The sequence below is a fragment of the Vulpes lagopus genome, chromosome 2 (genome assembly GCF_018345385.1).
Source record: "Vulpes lagopus strain Blue_001 chromosome 2, ASM1834538v1, whole genome shotgun sequence".
Taxonomy (NCBI): Eukaryota; Metazoa; Chordata; class Mammalia; order Carnivora; family Canidae; genus Vulpes; species Vulpes lagopus.
Window position 1 is genome coordinate 166,484,079 of NC_054825.1, and position 26,420 is coordinate 166,510,498.

At 53.7% G+C, this 26,420-nt stretch overlaps 1 protein-coding gene across 5 annotated transcripts; it reads left to right on the forward strand.

The window, feature by feature from the left end:
- Positions 1–636: 636 nt before the first annotated feature.
- EML2 (EMAP like 2) lies at positions 637–26,420 on the forward strand. Of its 5 annotated transcripts, XM_041746268.1 has the most exons (22): positions 637–926; positions 3,859–4,077; positions 4,169–4,292; positions 4,461–4,565; positions 6,444–6,472; positions 6,665–6,794; positions 10,230–10,379; positions 10,888–10,957; positions 11,060–11,170; positions 12,230–12,325; positions 13,238–13,372; positions 14,216–14,315; positions 17,209–17,363; positions 17,511–17,636; positions 19,490–19,621; positions 22,086–22,153; positions 22,830–22,918; positions 23,155–23,252; positions 23,694–23,781; positions 24,181–24,276; positions 25,546–25,676; positions 26,009–26,420. In XM_041746268.1, the coding sequence occupies exons 1-22, from the start codon at positions 755–757 to the stop codon at positions 26,132–26,134; spliced, it is 2,550 nt and encodes an 849-aa protein (XP_041602202.1). In that variant the 5' UTR covers positions 637–754; the 3' UTR covers positions 26,135–26,420. The 5 variants fall into 5 exon arrangements, with proteins under 5 accessions (XP_041602202.1, XP_041602207.1, XP_041602205.1 ...); XM_041746273.1 differs by lacking the exons at positions 637–926; positions 3,859–4,077; positions 4,169–4,292 and having other exon boundaries at positions 4,547–4,565; positions 10,220–10,379; XM_041746271.1 differs by lacking the exons at positions 637–926; positions 3,859–4,077; positions 4,169–4,292; positions 4,461–4,565 and adding an exon at positions 5,876–5,942 and having other exon boundaries at positions 10,220–10,379.

Here is a 26,420-nt window from a genome sequence, read left to right on the forward strand (position 1 = left end):
TGTAGGGGAGGAACCAAGGGACCTATAAGAAAGGAAGGAAAGGTTGGGGATGGACAGCCAACCTGGGGGGAGGAGCCTAAACCTCGGGGCGGAGCTAATCCTATAAGAAGATCAGGTCAAGGGCTCTGGGGGCGGGACCCTATGTACTATAGCTCCCGGATACCTTGGGGGCCGTGCCAAAGGCTCTGGGGGCCGCAATAGAACTTTGGCTCCAGCAGGATTCTTAAGGTGGAGCCAAGAGCCTGGGGGCGGGTCTACATCTAATAAACAAGGACTCTAAGAGGGCGGAGCTAGTGGATATCTAGGAAGATTTGAGGCTTTGGAGTTGGGCTCCGGTTCTGAGAGAGGGCTTTTGGGAAATTCAGTAAAAGATCAGAGAGAAGGTTTGGGGCTTCTGGGAGTGTCTTGCTTCACCCTATCTTCTTCTCAGAGCCGGGGGCTACGCTTCAGGCTGAAAAGCAGGGAAGACCCTGCCCCTTCCAATATTTCTGCATCCCTATTGGCTGAGGGGCCTGCGCGACAGGCTCTCATTGGTCCTGAGCTGGCGAGGAGGGGGTCTAGAGAGAATACGCGCCGGTTGTGGGCGGGACCAGACAGTACCTAGGGGGATCTAAGCTCGACCAATCCCGGTTCAAGGATTGTGTTGGGGGGCCTGGCAGGGGGTGTCCCGACCCCCCTTTCCCGGCATCCTGGGGGATGACCCCGGTGCCAGGCCCGGCGCCGGCCGCCTGATGCCGGGCGGGCCGAGCCGGGGATGCTGGAAAGAAGGGCGTTGCTATGGCAACGGGAGGCAGGGCCTGGAGGGGGGGACCGGGCCCAGGCTGGGGCTGGGGGGGCCGGCGGTGGCTGTGGCGGGGCGATGGCGGAGCGCGGCCCGGCCTTCTGCGGCCTCTACGACACGTCCTCGCTGCTTCAATACTGCAACGGTGAGACCCCTCCTCAGTTCCGACCCTGGCTCCGCCCAGGGCCGGACCCATTTCTTCCTGCCCCAACCTCCTCCTTCCAAGTCTCCATCCTCTCCCCTTGCTGAAGATCCTCCTTCCTTACCCGCCACCACAGAGGACCCCGACCCCAGAGCAAGGTCCCTGATCCCCAAAGCCCTGATCCCAGTTCTCCACCCATCTCGACCGTCCCCTTCTCCCCAGGTGGCTGGATGAAGAGGGGAGGACAGAACGTTCAGGAGCTTGGGGTTTGAGGGTGGAGGCCTGGAGACCAGGAACTCTGTTCTATCCCCTCCCAGTCCTCTGGGACCCTTCCCCTTCTCCCTGGCAAAGGGACTGACAGATTAGGGGGGGTGGCATTTGGTGTTGTTTTGTGGGCTGGGTGTGGAAGCAGGTAGGATGACCAGAGGATTTAGCCTCCACTCTACCCCCAAATCCTCAGGCCCCACCACTCCCAATCAAGACTCACCCCTTATTCCTAGACACCCTTTCCTTCTGCGTGAAGGGCCACTGAGGGCCACTGTGAGCATCAGGCCCAGATGAGGGGAGCAGGAGGTGGAGGGGAAGTGGAGGAGAGGTGGAGGTGGAGGGGAGAAGAGAGCGCTGATCTCTGGGCAAAAAGGCTGAGGGTGGGTGGATGCTCAGAACGGAGCAGAGGAATTGAGTTAAGGGGGGACGGGGTTGGCCCAAGAATGCAGCTGTGGCCTCTCTGCGAGGGGGCTTGAAGGACCAAGGTGAAAGCCCATCCATTTCACTCAGGGGGCCCTGAGAAGGGACTCCAGTTTGGAGACTCACTCCCCTGGTCACGCTGGAGTTGGCAGAGGACCAGGATGCTTACTTTGGCCCCCTCTGCCCCTCTAAGAGGCAGGCTGCCTAAGCCTGAGTCCAGTATCTGTTCTGCGGCTGCAAGGCTGTGTGTCCAAGCGCAAGTAACTTCATCCCTCTGGGCCTCAATCCTCTCCCTCCTCCCCTCCTTCTCAAATGGATATAATACTACCATTACTAGAATTGCCTGGAGCAGTAGGTACCACAAGAATAGTTAATTGCATTCTGGGTTTACTGAGCATGTACCATGAGCCAGGAAACCGTGCTAAGTGTTTGCATGAAGCGTCCTGCTCACTATAATGCTAGAAGGGGTCTCTCTTTTTCTCTCCCTCTCTATTCTTTTTTTTGAGGGGGGGGCGGTATTAGTAATGGTAGGTAAGAGGAGGGAGCCTGGCACAACGAGGTGATTGGGCCCTCCTGCCCCTTCATCGAGTGACTGGGTGACCTTTGGCGAGTCTCTGCACACTCCCCCAGCCTCCGTTCTTAGTTTCCTCCTTTGGAAAACGTGATGCCAGCGGGACCCCTTCGGAGTTCTAAGTCCTGACCGCTCCCTTCCTCCGACTTCGGGAGGCCCCCCCACCTTCCTCTGCAGGGCCAAGCACCGGACCAAAGAGGCGCTGGGTGGGGGGGGCAGGGCGGGCGAGGCCGGGCTGGCGATTGGGCCGCTAGGGGTGTGGGGGGGGCGGGGGGGAGACGGAGGGGAGGGACGGACCCGGCTGCACTGCGGAGCCCAGCGGGGCGGCCTACGGACGCGGGATAGCAGGTGCGACCTCCACATCCCGTCCCTGTTAATGATACCACCTTTACTTCCACCCGGCTGGGAGCCAGGTCTTCCTCGGTTGTTGGCAGCAATGAGTCTGGGTATGAGTGGTCTGGGAGGGAAAGAGGAGGGGGACACCTCAGCCCCTCCCACTTGGGGAAAATGGATTGGGTGTGTGTGTGTGTGGGGGGGTGATGGAGGAGTTTTTTTGGCTGCACCCATGGGCTGGAGAGGAGAGGGAGAGAGAATCTGGGGCGTGGAATACAGAAGCGGAATAAAGAAGAGGAACAGGGGAGAAGCTCCGGCTGGGATAGAGAGTTTGGTTGTCAGATCCCCGCCCTCATCTCCCTCCTGTGGGTCTCCTGGGTCTGAGATGCGCTGCCTGCAACCCCCAAATCTACCGCCAGGGGCCGCAGAAACTCTGTCCTTGCAGCCGACTCTGGGGTCGAACCCCTTGGTCCGGAGATAATGGGAAGCGGAGGGACCAGGCATGACATTTTGGCTCAGAAAGTCTTAAGAAACAGAAAGGGAACGTTAGTACCTGCGATAAAATATTAATATTCGTCAGAGGATGTTGAAAATCAATTCTAGAGCGATAGTGTCACTAGGAATAAGTTGGTGTCATTTAAAAAAATATTGATATGGGGGCGCCTGGTTGGCTCAGTCGGTAGAGCGTGCAACTCTTTTTTTTTTTTTTAATTTATGATAGTTACACAGAGAGAGAGAGAGAGAGAGAGAGAGAGAGAGGCAGAGACACAGGCAGAGGGAGAAGCAGGCTCCATTCACCGGGAACCCGACATGGGATTCGATTCCGGGTCTCCAGAATCGCGCCCCGGGCCAAAGGCAGGCGCTAAACCGCTGCGCCACCCAGGGATCCCTTGATCTCAGGGTTGTGAGTTCAAGCCCCACGTTGGGCGTGGAGCCTACTTAAAAAAAAAAAAAACCTAAAATATTGGTATCACTCACAGATATTTAGCATCTTAGTCATAGAATCTTAAAATCAGAGCCGAAAGGCTCTTGACTGTCAGAATCTTAGAAAGTAAGAGAGGAAGGGACTTCCCTAAAGGTCACACCTCCAGGGCGGGCAGAGGAGTGTGGGGGCATATAGGTCTGAGAGCGGTGGGGATTTCCTTCCCCTCGGAGCCCTCTTCCTGGCCCATCTGCCAGCGTCCCAGGCAGCTGCAGGTTGAGGGAGAGGAAGGGGCGGTGCGGTGGCTGGCCCCTCTAACTCGGGAAGGTGGAGGGCAGGAGGGCGGGAAGGCGCGCGGGGGAACAGCTTGGGCCTTGGAGCTCCGGAGTGGCCCCCGCAGCCCGCGCTACCCTTCCTTCCAGATGACAATTTGTCGGGCACGAGCGGCATGGAAGTGGACGACCGCGTGTCGGCGCTGGAGCAGCGGCTGCAGCTGCAGGAAGACGAGCTCGCGGTCCTAAAGGCGGCGTTGGCTGACGCGTTGCGTCGCCTGCGGGCATGCGAGGAGCAGGGCGCAGCGCTGCGCGCGCGGGGAACCCCCAAGGGCCGCGCGCCTCCACGCTTAGGCACCACAGCCTCGGGTATCTTTACCGGACCAGAGGGATGAGATGGGGAGAGGTCAGGACCTGGACCTCATACTCACTACTTCTGTCCTCTAACCCCATCCTCTAGTGTGTCAGCTCTTGAAAGGCCTTCCCACCAGGACGCCCCTCAATGGTGCGGGACCCCCGCGGCGCGTGGGCGGCTATGCCACCTCTCCGTCCTCCCCCAAGAAGGAGGCGAGCTCCGGGCGCAGGTAAGGCACGGAAGCCGGGGTCTCTAGCCTTCCTCCAAGACCTGTGGGAGACGGGGGAACTGTGCCCGAACTCCAGCCACGGAAAGCCCCAGGAGGGTCTCGCTCGCCTCGGACCCTGGTCTGCTAACCTCAAGGCTCCGTCCCTAACTACGTGCTCTGTCTTCGCAGCGCCCGCCGCTATCTGTCACCAGAGCGCCTCGCCTCCGTGCGCCGCGAGGACCCCCGCAGCCGCACCACATCTTCCAGCAGTAACTGCAGCGCCAAAAAGGAAGGGTAGGTGTCTGGGGTGGGGTCACGTCACGGAGGGTGCGGCCAGGACCCCAGATAGTCATGGAAGAGGGGATGGGGAATTTGGGGTGATGCCCCAAGCCACGACGTGATGACTTAGAGCGAGGCCATCTAGCTCAGAATGCGGGCACAGTGACGGAGGCTTGGAGAGACCGATTCCGAGGTAGCATGGTCCAAGTGGAAGGCGGAGCCAACATTGAGGGGCGTGGTCAAGCCTTAAGGGGCTGGGCCAGGATTTAGGAGACGTGAGGGGTTAGGGTGTCTAGGGAAATCAGGGAGGAACCAGGCTTGTGGGCATGGCCCTTAAGGTAAAAGTTCATATTGAATCTTAGGGGTGGGGCGAAGAGCAGAAGCCTCAAAGGAGTATCTGCAGGGAACAGGGGAATAGAGGGAGGGGTATGATCCGGATTTGAGAGCATGGCCAGAGTGTTAGCCAAGGCAGAACCAGAACCTGGGCTGCAGATCACTGGGCGGGATACCAGTTGGTGGCATGTGTGATACTAGAAGAGAGTGGAGCAGAGTCTGAGACTAGGCCAGAGGGGCGGAGCCATATATGGGCGTGACCAAAACGCGAGGAGGCGGAGTCAACCTGGAAGCTTTGAAAGAACTCAACCCAGGGTCTGGGTCCCGGTAAAGAGGTAGTAGTCAGAATGCCTGGCGGGACCCGAGGCGGGGAGAGGGCCGGGAGGAGCAGTCAATTATCAAGAGAGGAGTCAACTTTGGGGACGGATCAGAAAGGGAGGTGGGTGTGATCACAATGTTGGGCGTGGTCGATTCCAAAAGCTGGACCACACTGAAGGTCTGGGAGGAGTAAAAACCTAAGGACGGAGTCACGATGCTGTGGGCCTGGGGGCTGAACTAAGGCTGGAGCTGAGTCACAACCACACGTTTCAACCCCACTCAAATAATAGCAAACATGCATATAGTGCTATGTGCTAGACACCACTCCAGGCACTTTGCGTGAATTAAACAATGTAATCCTCGCAATCACCCCGCGAGGTGGGTACTCTTGTTATCCCCATTCTTAAAACGGGGAAACCGAGGCAGAGGTTGGGCAACTTGTCCACACTGCTAGGAAGTGGAAGAGTTGGGGTTTGAACTCAGACAGACGTGCCCCCTATCCCTGTGCTCAAACAACACTCTCCCCCATCCCCCCCCACCCAAAGAGCCTGGTGTCAGGACCCCACAGCCCGGGATCTGAGACCCAGAGTGACCGGCCGGCTCCCGGGGTCGGCCGCGGAGGGCGGGGCAGGGCGCGGCGGGGCAGGCGCCTCCCAGGGCCGGAAGCGGCGGAGCCCGTCCCGGCTCCACCCCCGGCCCCGAAGCTCCGCCAGCCGCCGCCATGAGTAGCTTTGGAGCTGGGTGAGACCCTCTCGCAGACCCCCTCCTCCCTGCACTCCCGGGGCCTGGATCCCCGGTCTCCCCTCGTCCCCGCCAGGGACCCAGGCCCGCGAGTATCGCCGGGTTCCGCCGGCGAGGGGACTGTGGAGACACGCCCCTTCACCGCTTCCCTTGCTGCTTGAAGTTTGGGGCGCTGTGGGACTGGGGGTGGGGAGCGCTGGGAGCGCGGTGCTGATTAGGAGGGAGGGGTCCCTGGTGACTCGCGTCTTCCAGGATCGCGTCCCTGCCACTTCGTGCTGTGTGATCTTTGGCGATCACTGCCTCTCTGGGCCTGTGTCTTAGGCTCTGCAAGATCAACCGAGCAAAGCACACGGCCTGCAGAGAGGCAGCGCTCCGCTCCTTACGCGGCCCCCATTATTCATCAGACCACCCGGGAGCGGTGTGTGTGTGGGGGCAGTGGTTTCTCCCCATTGTCTGACCTGCCTGCTAATTAGGGCGCTTTTTCTCCCCATTTCCTGACAGCAAAACCAAAGAAGTTATCTTCAGCATGGGTGAGTAGGGACAGGGGGAGGGGCATGGCTGGGGATGGCTGGAGGTCAGGAGACCTGGCTTATTGAATCTTTGCCTCCTTGGCCTCAGTTTCCCCGCCCATTTTTTTTTTTTTTTAAGTGAAGCCTGAAGGGGAGAGGGAATAGGGATGGGGGCTGGTGCAGGGGCCTGACCTCTGGGGGGTGTCCTGGCAGAGGAGGGCTCCGTGAAAATGTTCCTGAGGGGGCGCCCTGTGCCCATGCTGATTCCTGATGAGATGGCGCCCACCTACAGCCTGGACACGCGCTCCGAGCTGCCTCCTAGCCGGCTCAAGCTGGACTGGGTGTATCCTTTTGCCCTAATCTCTTCCCCGCCCTTCATCCCCCAGTCTGGAGGGGCCATCTCCAGATGTCTTTCAGGTTTGAGACTCCAGGAGGGAAGGTCTTTGCTCTGAATCAGGTGGGACTGGCAGGGGTCTGTGGCCTGAAGGGTCAGAATGATCTTGGAGTCCGGAGGAAGCAGCAGGAAAGCAGGTTAGCTGAATGACCCTTTATGATTCAGGAAAGCAGCAAATGTTTGCTGAGTGCCTTCCATATGTCAGATATTCTCCTACATTGCAGCCATCAACCTGAGCTCAACTTCTAAGGAGGGGGCGGGGAAGGGGTGGGGAGAGAGCAGAAGATACCAGAAGCCAGTGGTCAAATAAGGTAATTTCAGTTAAGTAATGAATGCTGGTGGGCGCCCGGGTGGCTCAGTAGTTGAGCATCCACCTTCAGCTCAGGTCGTGATCCTGGGGTCCTGGGATCTGAGTTCTGCATGTGGCTCCCCACAGGGAGCCTGCTTCTCCCTCTGCCTATGTCTCTGCTTCTCTCTCTGTCTCTCATGAATAAATAAATAAATAAATAAATAAATAAATAAATACTTTTTTAAAAAGGTAATAAATGCTGGGAACACAGGAACCCAAGGTCATGTGAGAGGAGTCACTGTGTTTCTCTGAGGAGGGGGCCTTTGAGCTGCGTAAATTGAACAATTAGGAGCCAGCATAGGAAGAACTAGAAGAATGTTCCAGAGGGATGGCAGGTACAAGGGCACTGCAGCCACAGCGAGCTTGATGTATTTAAGAAACAGAAATTGGAAATGGCGAAGAAGAATCCTATCTTCGGAGCCTGGCAGGAATGGGTTGAAACCTCCGCCCAGCCTCTGGCTGGCTGTATGACCCTGGACGAGTTGCCTCGCCTCTCTACCTCAGCTGTGTCCTCTAAAAAAGGGGCTTCGTGATCTCAGATTCGGAGGGCTATGAAACAGTGCATAAGGGTGCCAAGCTCAAGATATGTGGTTTATAAACAGATTGATAAAATAGTAACTACTCATTATTGATGACTTAGATGCCAGGCACTGTTCTAAAGTGTTTTATGTATAGATATGGTGAATGATATGATCCTTCTCTTGTAGAATTGAGAATGTATTTGTACAACGAGCAGCGTCTGAGAGCTCTCTGAAGCCTGCAGTTTGGGAATTATGACCACCACTTTCTGGATGAGAAAACAGTCCAAGAGGGGGCACTGAGCACTGTCCTGGGGAGTCAGAAGTGTTCTGAGGCAAAGAAATCTTGATTCTGTGGCCCAAGCTTTTTCTAAAAAGCCCAGTGGGGCTAGGGATCAGCATCCTAGGGACCCAGTATCTGTCCTCTTCTCTTGGCCTTGGTTTTCTGCTCTGGAGGAGGCAGGGATCTTAGAGGCCAGGGTCTCTTTGAGACAGCTGGAAATATTCACGAGACTCAAAGCATACTCAGCTGTTGTGCCAGGCTGGATCAGCTGAGGCTGCAAAAATCAGTATGGGCCTCAGATGCCCCATCTCAGAAATAACTGCAGGGTAGAGCAGTTTTCTGTGGGGTCAAGATAGACATGTCAGCATTCATTCAGATATTTTCTTTTTTTAAAGATTTAATTTATTTGACAGAGAGAGAGAGCACAAGCAAGAGCAGCAGCAGAGGGAGGAGAAGCAGGCTTTCTGCCAAGCAGGGAGGTCGATACAGGGCTCCATCCTAGGATCCTCAGATCATGACCTGAATAGAAGCAGAAGCTTAACCAACTAAGTCACCCAGGCGCCCCTGGATAATTTCTGAACATCTGGGGCCAAGGGCTGGGGACTTAGTAGTCACCATGACCTCTTCCCCTCCTAGGGCTCCCCATCCAGTGTGGAGACAAAATCTTTGACAGTGACAACCCACAGTGAGCAAGGCTGGGATGGGGGACCCCAGTTGGGCAGAGGAGGAGTTAAAGAAGTGAATGAAACAGCCCAGTCTTGGCCACCACGGAACTCACAGTCTCATTGGGGAATAGGGACAGTTAACCAATTAACCAGATAATTACTGAGTGACATGAGGCCAGTGTTCAAGGAAGTGACAGCTGAGAAGAGTAGCAGGTAGAGTATACTAGGCAAAGGGAAAGGTCATTGTCAAGGCCAGAGTCATGATCTTGGCATTTTGAGGAATTCCAAGATCAGAGAAGCCCTGTTGAGATCAGGAAGGGACCCGCCAGGCCAAGATGGGGGTAACCATAGAAAGTTCTGAACAGAGGAGTGTCAGTCATTCCTTTCTCAATACTGAATTCTTTTTTTTTTTTTTTTTTTTTTTTAAATTTTTTTTTTAATTTTTATTTATTTATGATAGTCACAGAGAGATAGAGAGAGAGAGGCAGAGGCACAGGCAGAGGGAGAAGCAGGCTCCATGCACCGGGAGCCCGACGTGGGATTCGATCCCGGGTCTCCAGGATCGCGCCCTGGGCCAAAGGCAGGCGCCAAACCGCTGCGCCACCCAGGGATCCCTAGTTTGCAGTTTTAAATAGTATGGGCAGGAAAGGCCTCTCTGAGGAGCTGACAGTAGAGCAGAGACTTGAAGAAGGTGAGGGAGCCATGGAGAGATGAAGGAGAGGAGTACTCAGGTAGAAGGAACAGCAAGTGCAAAGGCCCTGAGGTGAGAACAGAGAGGGAGGCCAGTGTGAGTGGAACCAGACTGAGGAATCGGCCCAGATCAGACCAGGCCTCGTGCCTGGGCTTTCGTAAGGATTTTGACTTTTGCCCTGAGTTAGTCGGGACCCATGGGAAGGTTGGAGCAGATGTGAGCTAACTTAGTGTTCACAGGTCTTAACAGGATCCTTCTGGAGAAAGGGTGGGAGGGGGAGGTTATATCCATGTTCTGTGGCTGCTGTAACAAATTACCACAACTTGGTGGCTTAAAACAGAAAATGTTTCTCTCCCAGTTTTGGAGGCCAGAAATCCAAAATCAAGATGCCAGGAGGGCCACAGTTCCACCAGAGGCTCTGGGGGAGAATTTGTCCCATGTCTGTCTTCTAGCTTTTGGTGGCTACAAGCAGCACTTGGGGCTCTTTGACCTGTAGCCACTGCACAGCACTCCAGACTCTGATTTTCCTGAGGGTCCCATCCCACCCCCTTACCTCCCCCGGCCTGTTCTCGGCTTTTCCTCTCTGATTCTTAGAAGGGCACTCTCTTTGGATTTAGGGCCCACCCAGATTATCCAGGATAATCTCATCCTGAGATCCTTAATTACATCTGTAAAGACTCCCTTTTCCAAGTAAGGTCACATTCATAGGTTGGGAGGGTTAATATTTTGGTAGACCTAGTGTTGGGGGTGGTGTATCCCCAGTGGGGGAGGGGGTCTTAGTGAAAGCAGGAAAACCTAACCCAAGTGGGTGCCCCCAGTAGTCAGTGCACATGTGGAATGATAAACAGGCTCCTTGACCGGCCCCCGGGCATCTCCAGCTATGGCTACCGCGGCCGGGACTGTCGGGCCAACCTTTACCTGCTGCCTACCGGGGAGATAGTGTACTTCGTGGCCTCCGTGGCCGTGCTGTACAGTGTGGAGGAGCAGAGGCAGCGGCACTACCTGGGACACAACGATGACATCAAATGGTAAGACCTGGGAGGGGCAGTGGGGGTGTGGGGGGAGGGGCCAGGACTTTGCTGGGCCGACAGGCTGAACTCAGGGGGAAAAAATGTGGATCGATTATCAGTATCTTAAAGGTCAGTGAGTTCCCTCAGATGCCTGGATGTTGCACTTCTTTCGAAACCTCCTAGGTGGTGCCCCCAGACAATCCCATAGCGTGTTGGAGCCAGGTAGAGAGAGCCCCTATAAGTGGGGGCGCTCTCCTGGCCACCATTTGGGTGCAGGCCTGAGCCTGGCAGGCATTTGAGTTAGAGACCCCAGACCAGAGGCTTGCTTCTGAGGCTGAGTACCCAGAGAGTGCCCCCCTCCTCCCTTACCCTTCCGGAAAGACAAAATAGATGTTTATCACTCAGCCAACTTGTGGAATGAATAGCCCAGGCCCTGTGACTTCAGCCTGCCATGGGAGGGGTGTCCAGGGCCCGCCGTGAGCCCGCTCCCTCCCACTGAGCCCTGTCCGTCTGTCCTCTCTCTCAGCCTGGCTGTCCACCCTGATATGGTCACCATTGCCACCGGGCAGGTGGCAGGCACCACTAAAGAGGGGAAGGTAACAGACTGGAGGGGGCAGGACTTGGAGACTGGGGTGGGGTGGGGGTGGGGGCAGACAGCTGGGCCCCCCCCAGGTAACAGGCCTCTTTCTTCCTTGCAGCCACTACCACCACACGTGCGCATTTGGGACTCAGTCTCCCTCTCCACCTTACATGTGCTGGGCCTGGGGGTGTTTGACAGAGCTGTGTGCTGTGTAGGCTTTTCCAAATCTGTGAGTCCTGCGCCGCCCTTCGACTGCCCCCCACCTCCAGAGTCAGGAGTTAGCGCCTATCTTTGTGACCTCACGGGGATGCTCTTAGCCCATGTGAGGGGGACTCACATGTCCTGATCGTCCCCAGACGAACTCCTCAGCAATCCTTTGATCAGCTCATGCTCATGCTCATGCTCATGGCATTATTTTTGGCACCAACTTTCATTCTTGAAAGGTCCTTATCCCTTAGGCATTGTGAGCCAGTGTGTAGGGCCAGCGTGGTTCCCTGTGGGCGGCCTGGATGGATGTTGGCAGGATGGGCGTTGGCAGGTCTGGGTGAGATAAGCACAGAAATGGAGAGTAAGCCTTTAGGAATTTGTAGAGCAATTTGATATTTCCCACAACATCCAAGTCTGAGATCGGTGGGCTTTTTCATCATATTTTACATTTTTATCAAAATGTAGTTTACCTAAGTATTGACATGCAATGGATTGAGGAATAAAAAACAACTGGTCCTCCCACCGATCGTGTAAGAAACACTTGGATTAGAGCCTCAGAAGTTTTCTGAGGCCTAAGGAGTGCTTTGAGAGCACTGGCTGTGGGGGGAGAAAAGCTAGTTTGTTGTCACACGGTGTGTATATGGGGATGGGGCGGGGAGCCCTACAAAATCAAAACCTGTTCAACCAAAAGTATAAATACCCAATATTTTACCAACTTGATTGTTGAAATTCATGTACATAAAAATCATGCCATCTAAGAGGGCAGATTAAATGGTCTCAGGATTCCTGACCATGTGGTGGCTGCAGAGAAAAAGTAGCTGAGGGCAAATGAGATTAATTTCTTTGGGAGCAAGTCATTTCAAAAGGGAAAATTATAGAAACCCTTTAAAATGTGTGTCCGGCTGCTGGATAGGGAAAGTATTTGAATGTGTTTCATATATCGTGGGCCAGGAGCTTTGAAAATCTTAAAACAAGCCTGAGTGGGGAATGCTTCTGTGGGCAAAGTGTTGAGATGGATCCTGACCCACCTTCTCCGCCCTCCTCCCACCCCCACCCCCTGCCACCTCTCTCCCCTTTCTAGAATGGGGGCAACCTGCTGTGTGCAGTGGACGAATCCAACGATCACATGCTCTCTGTGTGGGACTGGGCCAAGGAGGCCAAGGTGGTGGATGGCAAGGTGGGATGATTGTTCTCATCCTCTCTCCTTGGGGTGCCTCTGTGGGACTGGCTGGATCTCAGCAGTTAGGAGTCTGGAATCGGATAGACTCATGTTTACGTCCAAGCTTTACCATGTGGTGGCTGTGTGACTTCAGGCAAGAGGCTTACCTTTCTGAACCTTGATTGCCTCATCTGTAAAATGGGGATAATGGTAAGATCTTCCTAGCAGGGCCCTGACTTTGATGTTGTGATATGAGGTGGCTGGACCAGGCCTACAAAATAGGTCCATACGAGGCAGCTACTGACCTGAGCCTTGCAATGTCCAGGACATTGACTTGGATCTCTGGTGGTGGCCTGACTTCTAGCTGAGTATGAGGCATGATAGAGGAGACAGCTACTTGCACAAGGTCATGTGCCTATTTTTGGTATGGGGCAGGAGATCTAGGTGCTGGTTGGGGCCCAGTTAGGGGATAGAGACTCAGTGATTGAGAAGCCAGGCTCTGGAATCAGATCTATTTGAGTTGATTCTGGATTTGACTCTTTCTCACCTGGCTGCATGCATAGCCTAAGGCAAGAGACTTCATCTCTTTGAGCCTCACATCTTCATCGGTAATGGAGGGCACTAATGAGCCTTACCTCACAGGGTGCTGTGAGGATTACAGGAATTAATGGATAAAGTGCTTAGCACAGCACTTGATGGAGAGTCGGGGCTCTCCAAGGTCTGCTTTTATATTGATGAAGATGGCAATAACACTTTAGATATAAATAACACTTTAGGCAGGCTGGCCCTGCCTCCTGTACTTTAGTTTGCCTTATACTAAATACACAGGTTGTGGAGTGCGTAACCCATGCAGCTATATAGGGCAGTCCTACGTGGGGTGGCCCTGGTGGCTTTGAGGTCCTCATTCAGAATCTTCCCCACTCCCCAAAGTGCTCCAACGAGGCTGTGCTGGTGGCCACCTTCCACCCCACAGACCCCACCCTGCTCATCACCTGCGGAAAATCCCACATCTACTTCTGGAGTCTGGAGGGGGGCAGCCTGAGCAAACGGCAGGGCCTCTTTGAGGTGAGTGCCAGGGGTGTGGGGATGGGCTGACCCTGAGAGAGGCAGGCAGAGACACCCAGGCAGACAACAAAACGAGGGTCCCAGAGGCTGGAGATTATGGGGATGATGAGATGTTACCTCAATTTCCTTATCCATACCGGGAAGATAATCCTCCTTAACTCTAAAGTTGTAAAGATTCAATGGGGTAAAGAGTATAGCAGCTCCTGACAGATAGTAAATGCTCATTAAGCAGTGCTGTGCTTGCTGAGAATATGGAAAAACACAGAGGTCAGAGGCTGACTGGCCGACTGAGATATGTACCCAGACAGAGAGATGCTGAGCAGGAAGTAGGGGGCCTGGAAAGGAAGATGCAGGGGCACCTCTGACAGGGCTGGCCTGCCTTTGGTAAGAACTGGGGCCCTGAGAACACCAGGCACAGATGAAACAGAGAGATTGAGGAGAGGGAAGGTGGGGTGAGGTAGAGAGAGGCACAGGGGTGGAGCGGGGAAGCCAGGGACAGAAAGAGTGGGAGACCTGGGACAGACGGGGGACCACGGGAACAGAGGAGGGAGACCTGGGAATGGACAGAGGGGGAGACCCAGGGACAGAGAGAGGATAGAAGAAAAGTCAGAGAAGAGGCAGGAAGTGGGCCCAAGGTTGGGCAAGGGAGACGAAGTGGTCAGAAGCTCTAGACCATGGAGCAATCCATGCAGGCAGGCTGGAGACGGGATGCTCCGCACTGGGTCTCACCCCCAGAAGCATGGAGGGGTGTCCCCAGGACCACGGTCCTGGATGGCAAGTGAGCTCTGGGAAGCTGTCTGCTTCAGCAGCCTTCTGACACCTTCCCCTCTTCCTCCACCCTAGAAACACGAGAAACCGAAGTATGTGCTGTGTGTGACCTTTCTGGAGGGTGGCGATGTGGTCACCGGGGACTCTGGGGGGAACCTCTATGTTTGGGGCAAAGGTCAGTGTCACCCCACCTGTGTGGTCCAGTCCTCCCTAACTCCCTTTGACTCAGCCTCCCTCTGTCCTAGCTGTGTGGAACATAAGATAACCCAGGCCGAATCTTCACTTGCCTAATTCCCACCCCCAATCGAGGCCCAGCTTCCCTGTCCCCATCTCCACGAACTCTTGACTTACTCCCCCAGCCTTGTCTTCTGCAAATCCCATGGCAGGGAGCAAGTTTGAATTATAAACGAATGAGCTGGTTAACCCAGATGCAGGTGAATGGACGGATAGGTGTGTGGATGGGTGTGTGGAGAGATGGTTTGTCCCAGAGCAGTGAATGAAGAATAAGGGAGTGAATGAAGGGTTGTTCTGCCCGATGAGTGGAAGATTGAGTAAGCATCTTCCACTGTCCTCCTTAATGGCGAGTGATGAGGTGAATGAACAAGTAAATGAATGAATGGTTGTCCCAACCGATGGGTTGGTGTGTTGGCCCAGCAAAGGCTAATGGGGTGAATGAAAGCTTGCCCCAGCCTTTGCATGAATTGTGAAGGAAGAAATGAATGGCTTGTCCCAGCAGATGGGTGGCATGAACCAATCAATGAGTTTTTTGGCCTGGGTACGTTTGCTTTCACATACATGATGCTCCTTATTCAAGGCTGCACAGATGAAAAACCATAGGCTCCCGGAGCGCATGGCTGGCTCAGCCAGTAAAGCATGTGACTACTGATCTCAGGGTTGTGAGTTCCAGACCCATGTTGGGTGGAGAGATTACTTAAAAAAAAAAAATCTTGGCACCTGGGTGGCTCAGCGGTTGAACATCTGTCTTCGGCTCAGGGCGTGATCCCAGGGTCCTGGGATCAAGTCCTGCACTGGGCTCCCCGCAGGAAGCCTGCTTCTCCCTCTGCCTATGTCTCTGCCTCTCTGTCTCTCATGAATAAAGAAAGAAAAATGTTAAAAAAAAAAAAAATCTTGAAAACAAAACAAAGAAAAAGAAAAACCATAGGCTTAGAGAAAGGGAATGACCCAGCAAATGACCAAGCCAGGCACCCTGCCCCACCGCACATGAGTATATGGGAGACAGGCCTGAGTCAGGTGCTGCTTTATGATGGAGACTCAGTTGTCCTATCAGTAATATGGGTGTAATACCACTACCTTCATTACAGTGCTGTTTGGAGCTTCCCTTGAGCTTAGACAGCTGAGAATAAGCTCTGAACAGTTGGCAGTGTGTCTTTCCCATCAGGCTATGAGCTCTCCAAGGGGAGAGACTGGGTCTGATTAATTTCTGTAACCCCAGACCCACCACAGAGTCCGTCCTATGGGACTGCGGGGTGGTGGAGAGGTAAGAGGACAGGATGGTATATGTACCTGTGATACCACATATAAGTTGAAAGATGGGCACTGAAGAGGACTGTCCCTCTGAATTGCTGCCCCAGCCTCTTCCCTGGTCCCTGGCCTTCAGTCTTGCCTCCTGGAATTCCCTTTCTTCTCAACCAAGTGTAAATCTGACCCCATTCTTCCACCAAACTCTTCCATTCCTCCTTAGTTCCCTCCAAACAAGGTCCAGGTTCCTCACTGAGGCCTCTGAGACCCTGTGTGGTCTGGCCGTACCTTCCCTTGCCCCTCATATGTTACATGTAATCACACCAAATTTTTTTTTTTTTAATTTTTATTTATTTATGATAGTCACAGAGAGAGAGAGAGAGAGGCAGAGACACAAGCAGAGGGAGAAGCAGGCTCCATGCACCGGGAGCCCGACATGGGATTTGATCCCAGGTCTCCAGGATCGCGCCCTGGGCCAAAGGCAGGCGCTAAACCACTGCGCCACCCAGGGATCCCCAGATTTCTTTTTTTTTTAAGATTTTATTTATTTGAGAGTGAGAGCGTGTGCATGCGTGTGCACAAGTGGGAGAGGGGGGGAAGAGGGAAAGGATTCCAAGTAGACTCTGCACTGAGCACTGAGCACTGAGCCCTAGTTGGGGCTCTAGGCTCAATATTATGACCCTGAGATCATGACCTGAGCCGAAACCAAGAGTCAGATGCTCACCAACTGTGCCACCCAGGTGCCCCAGACCAGGTTTTTTATGGTTCCCTAAACAGTGCATGCTCTCTCCTCTCTTTCCCTTTGTGCACATTGTTCCTTCTGCCCATAGTGCTTTTCCACCCTCTGTTGTCCTAGCTGACTCCTACTCATCCTTCAGATCCTTGCTCAGCCATCTTCTCCTCCAGGGAGCCTTCTTCAACAACCAGGCTGGGTGTCCTCTCTGGGATCCCACAGTCCCCTGGGTTTCCCCCCATCCTAGCCCCAACTACCTTGGGTTGCCACTGACTAGTACTAGATCTGTCTCTGAAATTGGACTCTGAGCCCTGTAACAGCAAGATCTGACATCATCTTGGTCACCACTGTGTCCCCAGCATGAAGCTGGGCCCAGAGTAAATTCAAGTTAAATAATTGTTGATTGAGTGGATTAATGGATGAATGAGTGGATGGTCAAATGGACAGATGAGTGGATAGATGGGGCAATGGGTAGATGGGCCGGAAAAGAGATGGCAGGCAAATGGGCGGATGTTTGGATAGAAGGATGGATTGGCAGGTGGATGATAGTTGGATGAAAGGGGAATGGATGATGAGAGGTGGATGAATGGGTGGTTGGGTCAGTAGACAGACGGATGGGTAGAGGAATGGATGGGTGGATGAGGGGGTGGATGGATCAAAAGTGGAAGGATAGATGGGTAGACATTAGTTCAGATGGTTTAATGGATGAATGATAAGATATTAGAATAGATAGGTAGTGAGTGAGTGAATAGCTGAATGTAGGATTGGGCATTCTAGGTGCTTTCAGGGGTCGATACAGGGACAGCCTTCCCATGCTTATCCCTGCCCCTGGCCCCCCCCCGCTTCACCCTCACAGGTGGGAACCGCATCACACAGGCGATGCTGGGCGCCCATGATGGTGGTGTGTTTGGGCTCTGCGCCCTGCGGGACGGGACGCTGGTGTCCGGAGGAGGCCGTGATCGTCGAGTGGTCCTCTGGGGTTCCGACTACAGCAAGCTGCAGGAGGTGGAGGTGAGGAGTGGGGAGAGGCTCCTATGAAGGTGAGGGGATCTCCTACCCCACCAAGGCTCTGAATAGACCCTCCTCTCCGGCTGGTCTCCCCTCACCCCTTCCCTGCATGCTCCTACACTCATCTACCCTCACCCCCTCCACCCTCAGGTCCCAGAGGACTTCGGCCCAGTGCGCACCGTGGCAGAGGGCCGGGGGGACACCCTGTACGTGGGCACTACCCGCAACTCCATCCTACAGGGCTCTGTCCACACGGGCTTCTCACTGCTTGTCCAGGTGAGTGCTCCTCCTGCATCTGTCCTCCTCCTCGGATCTTCCCATCTCTCTTCCCAATTCCATTTCGCCCCACCTCCCTGCCCCATCCCTTTTCCTCTGGCCTGCCAAACCCCACTCAGCTCCCCTTTACCTGCACCCACCCAAGAACCCACCCCTATCCCAGTACCCCCTCCCAGGACTCTCTGTGCTCCAGCAGCCAACGAGTTACCAGCTGGTGCAGCAGAGGGTCCCCAGGACCCTGCCACAGCCGTGCCACCCCTGCCCTTCTGATCAGGAGTGGCGGCCCTTTCTGTTGGTTAAGTGTCCTGGCTGGTGGTCACATGGACGGCAGGTGCCTTGGGCCACACACCCCGCAGGTGCCATCTCCACAGATCTGAGAAGGCCCTCTGGAGTCTGCCAGTTTTTCTTCTTGCAGCTCAAATGTGACTCCTCCCTCCTAATGTGCCCAAACCCTATCCCAAACCCAGTTAACACCCTTCCACCCCACCCTACCCCTACTGGGGATGGTAATAGTATGGTGGTTGTGAACAGGAATTCTGGAGTGGGACTGCCTGGAGTCGAATCGCAGCCCTGCTGCTGTTTAGCTGTGTGATGTGAGGCAAGTGAGCCACCTGTGTGCCTCCATGAAGTGAGACAACCACAGAACCTGTCTTCATGGGGGGTTTGTAAGGACCCCATGAATCAGTTCATATATAGTATCTATCTATCTATCTATCTATCTATCTATCTATCTATCTATCTATCTTTCATCTATCTATTTTTCATATACAGCATTTAGAATGGTGCCTGGCCCAGAAGTCCTGGCCAAAATTACTCCTTGGTCAGTAGTTCTGCTTCCCCCACTTATCCTTTTGTGCATTTTCCCCATCAGGCTAGCTGAGATCCCTGCTCCTGCATTTAGATCTCCTTCTGGCTCTGGTTTCCATAGAACATGAAGGAAAACAAGGGTTAGAGGGATTTTCTAGATGTCCCAAGGCCAGAAGGGACCCAAGAGACTCCTACACATAGTAGCAATATTACATATTATTGATTATATTATTAATAGATTAATGTATTAGAGCTTTATTATTAACATTAAAAATTATACTAACGTCAATAATTATATTATTACTGCTCATTGTTATCTAATATTAATAGTGTATATTAATAATAATAGTTAGCCATTTCCATTTCGTGAGCGCCTCGGACACTTTGCACCCATGATTCAAATGAGCACAACAGTGTCATGAAACATATATGGTGATGAGTCCCCTTTTACAGAAGATTAAACTGAGGATCCAGGGAGAAGTCATCTGACTGCCAGTAAGATGGGGCTGAGGTCAGACTGACCAGGCCAGGTACCTTCCATGGGATCCCACAGCCTTCTGGAAGCCACCTGACTGCCAGGGTTGAGCCCCCACCCGGCATGTCTCTTGTCCCCCCAGCTGGAGAAGACAGGCCTGGGGGGAGGGGCAGCATTTGCCTCAAGCCATATACCAGGGCCAGGATCTGCTGTCACAGCCTCCTCCAGACACTCTGGGGAAAGGATCTTCCGTGGGGCACCTGTGACCCCAGTGTATTGCTGGGGCTAGTCTAGCTTTTTTTTTTTTTTTGAGAGAGAGAGAGAGAGAGAGAGAGAGAAAGCACAGGAGGGGAGGCAGAGAAAAAGGAAGAAGCAGACTCCTCACTGAGCAGGGAGCCTGACGTGGGGCTCGATCCCAGGACCCCAGGATCATGACCTGAGCCGAAGGCAGACTCTCAACTGACTGAGCCATCCAGGCACCCCTGGTCTAGCACTTCTTTCTGCCACCAGGCTTGGTGGGGAATGGACATGGATTGGCAGTCTCCATACATCTGTCTCCTATTTCTGCCAGGGCCACGTGGAAGAGCTGTGGGGCCTGGCCACACACCCCAGCCGGGCACAGTTTGTGACATGTGGGCAGGATAAGCTGGTGCATCTGTGGAGCGCGGAGTCCCACCAGCCCCTGTGGAGCAGGATCATCGAGGTAAGGGGATGGGGCCCCGGCACCCTTGTCTAACAGAACCGTCTGTCTCAGTGGGTCAGGGCTCAGTGCATCAAATGGAAACCACATCTGGTGTTTTTAAGCAGACAGGGATTTTGATATATATAAAATTTTATTTTAAGATTTTATTTATTCATGAGAGACAAAGAAAGGCAGAGACATAGGCAGAGGGAGAAGTAGGCTCCTCACAGGGAGCCTGATGCAGGACTCGATCCCCAGGCTCCAGGAACACACCCTGAGCCAAACGCAGATCCTCAACCGCTGAGCCACCCGGGCATTCCAGTTTTTTTTAATTTTATGTATTTATTTGAGAGAGAGAGCATTCATGTGTAAAAGCATAGGAGTGGGGGGCGGGGAGGCAGAGGAATAAGCAGACTCCCCCACTGAGTGCAGAGCCTGACACAGGGCTCTATCCCAGGACCCTGAGATGAGGACCTGAGCCAAAGTCAGATGCTTAACCAATTGAGCCACCCAGGCACCCCTAAGCAGAGGGGATTTTTTAATTTTTATTTAAAGATTTTATTTATTTGACAGAAAGCACAAGCAGGGAGAGTGGCAGGCAGAGGCAGAGGGAAAAGCAGGCTCACCTCTGAGCAGGGATCCCAATGCAGGGCTCCATCCCAGGACTCCGGGATCATGACCTGAGCCGAAGGCAGACGCTTAACTGACTGAGCCACCCAAGGTGCCCCAAGAAGGGGATATAATGCAGAGAGTTGGGTGCTTTCAGACTTACTTACTTAGAAGTTCTGGGAGCAGGTTCTCCCCTGGAAGGCGGCCCAGAGCACCATCACAGAACCAATCTACCAGGGGAGCCTCTGCCTCTCCAGTCAGGAGGGTGGGGTCAGGAACACTGAGTTCAAGAAAATGCCATCGTCTTAGCTGTAGCCCAGGATCCAGGAAACTGTGGTCACTGCAAGTGCTAGCTCTGTAGCTGCTCTGTTCAGTACGTGTGGCTTATCAATTAACTTTAAAATATAAATATAATCAGGAATTCAGTCTGTCGGTTGCACTAGCTACGTTTCAAACAAGTGGGTAGTGGCCACCATATTGGGAAGTACAGACCATGAACCTCTCCATCATTGTGGAGGCTTCTGAGGGACCGGCTTGCCCTAGAGCAACCCACCACTGGCTACATTTGCACTGGATACTGGATACTCTGTGCTCTTACCCTTTAAGGCCAGTGACAGCTCAGGAGCATAGCAAATGCCATTGCTTTCAGAGCCCAAATGCTGAGTGGAAATAGAAGGGCAGGACCTCTGCCTTCTGTCTTCCAGAGCCCACAAGAGCACAACGGATCACCTGACCCAAATCACAGTGGGACCCTAGCTGCAAAGGATTCTGGGCAGTGTAATTTTTAGGCTCCCCTGCCTATACAGTGTGGGACACTGGAACCTCAGTCCAGCATATCCCCCACACCACTGTTTGAGGCTTTGCTCCAGGAATGCAGGGTTAACTCTGATCTGGGAATGCTTAATGGCCTTTGAACTTCTCTGAGTCAGGGATGGTGTGGTCTGGAAATTGTTAGGGCCATGTATCATCGTCCTCATTGTGGCATCGAACCACCTGGGAGCTGATAGAAACACAGAATCCTTAACCCCGTCCACAGAGTCTGATTCAGGAGGAGATCTGAGTTTGGGACCAAGAAATCTGCAAGTTGGTAATGAGCTCCCTTAGATTCTTCTGATTTGGGCAGTCTGTTGACCATGCCCAGAGAACTGGCTTAGCACTTTACCCCACTTCATCCTTTTAATTTCTCACAACCTCCATAAGGCAGTGGGGATAACTGATCCCGTTTTGCTTAGAAATAGATGTAGAAAGGTAAAATCACTTGCCCAACACCTGTGTAATTATACTCATAACCAGCCTTTGTGGGGCACTTCCTGTAAGCCATCTTGCAGTGTGTGGCAGCGGGTTACTAGAGGGCAGCACAGGAAGGTGAGGGCCCTTGGGTCGGGCTGAGAGTTGGCTCTGAGGTCCAGGATTGATGGCCAGGTAGACTGGAGACCCCAGTTCTCAGCTCTGCTTCCTTTTTTTTTTCTATCATACTTTTTTTTTTAGTAATAAATTTATTTTTTATTGGTTCAATTTGCCAACATACAGAATAACACCCAGTGCTCATCCCGTCAAGTGCCCCCCTCAGTGCCCGCCACCCAGTCACCTCCCCACCCCCCGCCCTCCTCCCCTTCCACCACCCCTAGTTCATTTCCCAGAGTTAGGAGTCTTTATGTTCTGTCTCCCTTCCTGATATTTCCCACACATTTCTTCTCCCTTCCCCTCTATTCCCTTTCACTATTATTTATATTCCCCAAATGAATGAGAACATATGTTTGTCCTTCTCCGATTAACTTATTTCACTCAGCATAATACCCTCCAGTTCCATCCACGTCGAAGCAAATGGTGGGTATTTGTCATTTCTAATTCAGCCCTGCTTCCTGTCTTCCCTTAGGACCCTGCCCGCTCTGCTGGCTTCCACCCCAGTGGCTCTGTCCTGGCTGTGGGCACGGTGACTGGCAGGTAAAGCTGAGTAGGGGATTTGGGGAGGGCCTCTCTGCTTCCCCTGAGAACTGTCCCTTGACACCCACCCCCCTACCCAATGTCCCCAGGGCCCACAGAATCTGTGATTAAGAGACTGTTCACCAATGACTGTTCTCTCAACATTTCTCTGGAGTCTGCCTCTCTCTCCCAAATCTTTTTTTTCTTTAAGATTTTTTTTTTTAAACAAAGATTTTATTTATTTATTCATGAGAGACACACAGAGAGGCAAAGACATAGGCAGAGGGAAAAGCAGGCTCCATGAAGGGAGCCTGATGTGGGACTCAATCCCGAGACTCAGATCATGCCCTGATCCAAAGGTAGACGCTCAACCGCTGAGCCACCCAGGTGTCCCATTTTTAAGATTTTATTTATTTATTCATGAGAGACATAGAGAGAGACAGAGACATAGGCAGAGGAAGAAGCAGGCTCTATGCAGGGAGCCCAATGTGGGATTCCATCTGGGGACTCCAGGATTCCATCTGGGGACTCCAGGACCACGTCCTGAGCCGAAGGCAGACGCTTAACCATGGAGCCACCCAGCCGTCCCTTTCTCCAAATCTTTTCTGGGGTCCCTCCCTTAAGCCCCACAGATTGTCCCCGCCCCCCCCCCAGATCAGCTCCCATCCCCTCCCCCAATCATGCCTTCTCCTTAAAGATGGCTCCTACTGGACACAGAGACCCATGACCTGGTGGCTATCCACACCGATGGCAATGAACAGATCTCGGTGGTCAGCTTCTCTCCAGGTAAGCGGCGGGGCCCAGCGATCTTGGAAAAGCCAGGCCTGGAAACTGATGCTCAGTTCCTAGCAGGGGGCAGGAGTGGAGCTGTGTGGCAAGGCCTAGGGGCCGGTCTAGGACTGTAGCGGGGCTGGAGCTTGGGACAGCTGAGGAATCTGGAATAGCGGGGTGGGGGGCTGAATCTGACAGAGAAGGGGGTAGAGCCTGGGTGCCTCCTCATAGCCCCCCTCCCCCTCCCCCAGACGGGGCGTACCTGACCGTGGGCTCCCACGACAACTTGGTGTACGTGTACACGGTGGACCAGGGCGGCCGCAAGGTCAGCCGCCTGGGCAAGTGCTCGGTGAGTGGGCAGTGGCCCCCAGCCCGCGCCGCCACCCCGTCCAGGGGCTGCAGAATTAACCAGTTTTCTCCTTCAAGGGAGCACAGCTTCAACGCTACTGACTCTGCCCTGATCACTTCCAGGCGTCCTAGCCCCGCCCACACATTGCCCACCCCCTCCCTTACCCCCCCAACCCCTGTGTTACAAGCCCGCCCCTCTGTGTCTAGCTGTGCCCACCTGTTCCAAACCCCACTGTGTTCTAAGCCCTTTCTGTCTGGCCCCGCCCATCACGGTCTGGCCCCGCCCCCGGTAGTCTGGCCCCGCCCCCATGCTCCAAAGGCTGTGTATCCTTCCTTTAGCCCCCTTGTGTTCTCACCCTACCTCTGTATTTTGCCTTCCACCTTTCCTGGTCTCATCCCACCCCGTCCAGCTCTAACTCCACCCCTTCCCCTCCCCCCTCAGGGGCATTCCAGCTTTATCACCCACCTGGACTGGGCCCGGGACAGTAGCTGCTTTGTCACCAACTCCGGCGACTACGAGATTCTGTACTGTGAGTTCTCCAAAACCTAAAGGCAGTGCTCCTTCAGCCTCCCTAACTTACCTGTGTGATTTGCAGACACTTCCCCAACTTCTAGGGAAGGGAAACAGGGCTTTCAGATCTCTGTCCTCTGGCTCCCGTACTCAGGGGCTGTTCTGATTGATTGGTCTCCTGGCTTCTGATTTCTTCCTATTCCTGGTTCAATGGGTAGAGTCCGGGTTTCTAAGCAGATGCCCCTGCTCAGGCCTTGAGAGTCACCATCCAGGATCCACCCCTTCAGCCCAGTCTGGAGAGGTGGAATGACCTTAGCCTCCTGTCTCGGACCTCTGTGTCCCTGAACTGTGAAATAGATGGGTTAAGTCAGTAGTTTTTCCTGCTCTGAACCCTCAACACCCCTGTTTTCTGCTCCAGGGGACCCAGCTACCTGTAAGCAGATCACCAGTGCAGATGCTGTGAGGAATGTGGAATGGGCCACAGCTACTTGTGTCCTGGGGTTTGGGGTGTTCGGTAAGTTCTGGAATGGGGGAGCAGGAGCATTGAGAGCAGGAGTTCCAAGAAACATTGTCGACTAGTGGCCTTTGTAATCTCTTGCTTACCCCCAGGGCGAAAAATTCACTCTTTTATACACAAGGGCAGTTTTTGGGTAAGAGGAAGGGCAGGGTGAGGTGACCATTTAGGGCCCTTGGAGCTGTAATGAAGTGAGACCAATAGGTGGTGGGCCTGGCCCAGAGACGGTCACACTGCCAGTGTCCCAGCCACCCATTTGTTCAAGCATCAGTGCAGCCAACAGTTTCCCTGAGCACCTCTGTGCCCAGCCCTGAGCGGGCCAGAGCTGGCACACAGTGGTGACCGTGACAGCCCCAGCCCTGCCATCATGAGCCTCACAGTCCAGTGGAGGAGATGCACCTGTCCCCAGACAACCCCTAGTAGACTAGGCTGGGACTGGGCTTGTCCCAGCCTAGGAGGGAATCATGGAGGGCTTCCTGAAGGAAGGGCTGTCGAAGCTGGACCTGGAGGATGCGGAGGTATAGTGAGGAAGGAAAGCAGTCTCTAGGCACAGGGAACCATAGCATGTCTCCCACAAGAGCAGGGAGGTGCCATAAAACTTGGCATTTGGAGAAATCCAAGAAGACAGGAGGGCTAAATCATTGCAGAATTCAAGGAGAACTGCAGGGAGGAGGAGGCTGGAGCAGCGTGGCACAGAGCCTGGGGATCATACTGAGCTTTCTGGGGTTCCTGGCTGGCTCAGAAGGGCATACGACTCTTGATTTCAGGGTCATGAGTTCAAGCCCCATGTGGGGTGTAGAGATTACTTATATAAAATAAAACTTTAAAAAGAAGAAGCAGGGATCCCTGGGTGGCGCAGCGGTTTAGCGCCTGCCTTTGGCCCAGGGCGCGATCCTGGAGACCCGGGATCGAATCCCACATCGGGCTCCCGGTGCATGGAGCCTGCTTCTCCCTCTGCCTGTGTCTCTGCCTCTCTCTCTCTCTTTCTGTGACTATCATAAATAAATAAAAAAATTTAAAAAAAAAAATAAAAAGAAGAAGCAGCAGCAGTAGCCTGGGATTTCTCCCAAGACCAGCTAGAGCCAGAGAAGGGTTTTGAGCATTGGAGAGCCGGGATCAATTACGCATTTATAAAAGATCATTCCAGTTCTCGTCCCTGGCTGGAGACAGACTGGTAGGAGGAAGGCAGGGAGGCTGGGGCCTGCTCACCTCAGTGGTCCCTGCTCCCAGCTGACATCTCACCCCACCCGCCCCTCGTCTTGCCCACAGGGATCTGGTCTGAGGGAGCGGATGGTACTGACATCAATGCCGTGGCCCGCTCCCATGATGGGAAGTTGCTGGCTTCAGCTGATGACTTTGGCAAAGTCCACCTGTTCAGCTACCCCTGCTGTCAGCCCCGAGTGAGTCTCCCTGAGGGGCCGGCAGGGTGGGGATACCACGGCACTGGGAGCAAGAGTGAGGCAGCCCTCTTCAGGCCTCAGTTTCCCCATCCGTTCAAGGAGCCAGTGGCTTGATCCCAAGGGTCATTCTCAACCTCAAAGTTGGTAAATTTCAGAGTCTGTAGTAGCGCTAACGCTCTGCTCTGAGAGCCTATGATTCTGAGCTCTTTGCTTCTTTGAGCCTTATTAACACAAGACATATCCATTGAGCACCTCCTGTGTGCCTGGCGCAGGGGCTGCAGCAACGAACGTGACAGATCACCTCCTTTCACTTCTTTCTTTCCGTCTCACAGGCCCTCAGCCACAAATACGGCGGACACAGCAGCCATGTGACGAATGTGGCCTTCTTGTGGGATGACAGCATGGCCCTGACCACGGGGGGCAAGGACACCAGTGTGCTGCAGTGGCGGGTGGTCTAAAGGGGGCAGGAGAATCCCAGGGACGTGGGGCAGGGGAGAGTCAGGTGGCAGGGCTGGAATTCTATTTTCGGGAGATGTCTATTGCCGAGTAGAGTAATATATACCCAGAGTATGTCTATAGCAGAGGGGGTTATGGGGGTGGGAGGGTAGGCTGACAAAAGTCGCTATTTATCAGGGTGGGAAGAGGGGTCACATTGCTTTGGGGGAGCCATTAAAGTATTTGATTTGGAGTGTTTTTTAAGTTTATTCTTTTATATCATCCAGAAATAAAGACACATGCACTGAA

Coding starts and splice junctions, on each gene's coding strand:
- EML2 (XM_041746268.1), top strand. CDS start 755: ATGCTGGAAAGAAGGGCGTTGCTATGGCAACGGGAGGCAGGGCCTGGA. Junction 6,795..10,229: donor CGGCTCAAGCTGGACTGGGT/GTATCCTTTTGC, acceptor GGGCATCTCCAG/CTATGGCTACCGCGGCCGGG. Junction 25,677..26,008: donor ACCCCTGCTGTCAGCCCCGA/GTGAGTCTCCCT, acceptor TCCGTCTCACAG/GCCCTCAGCCACAAATACGG.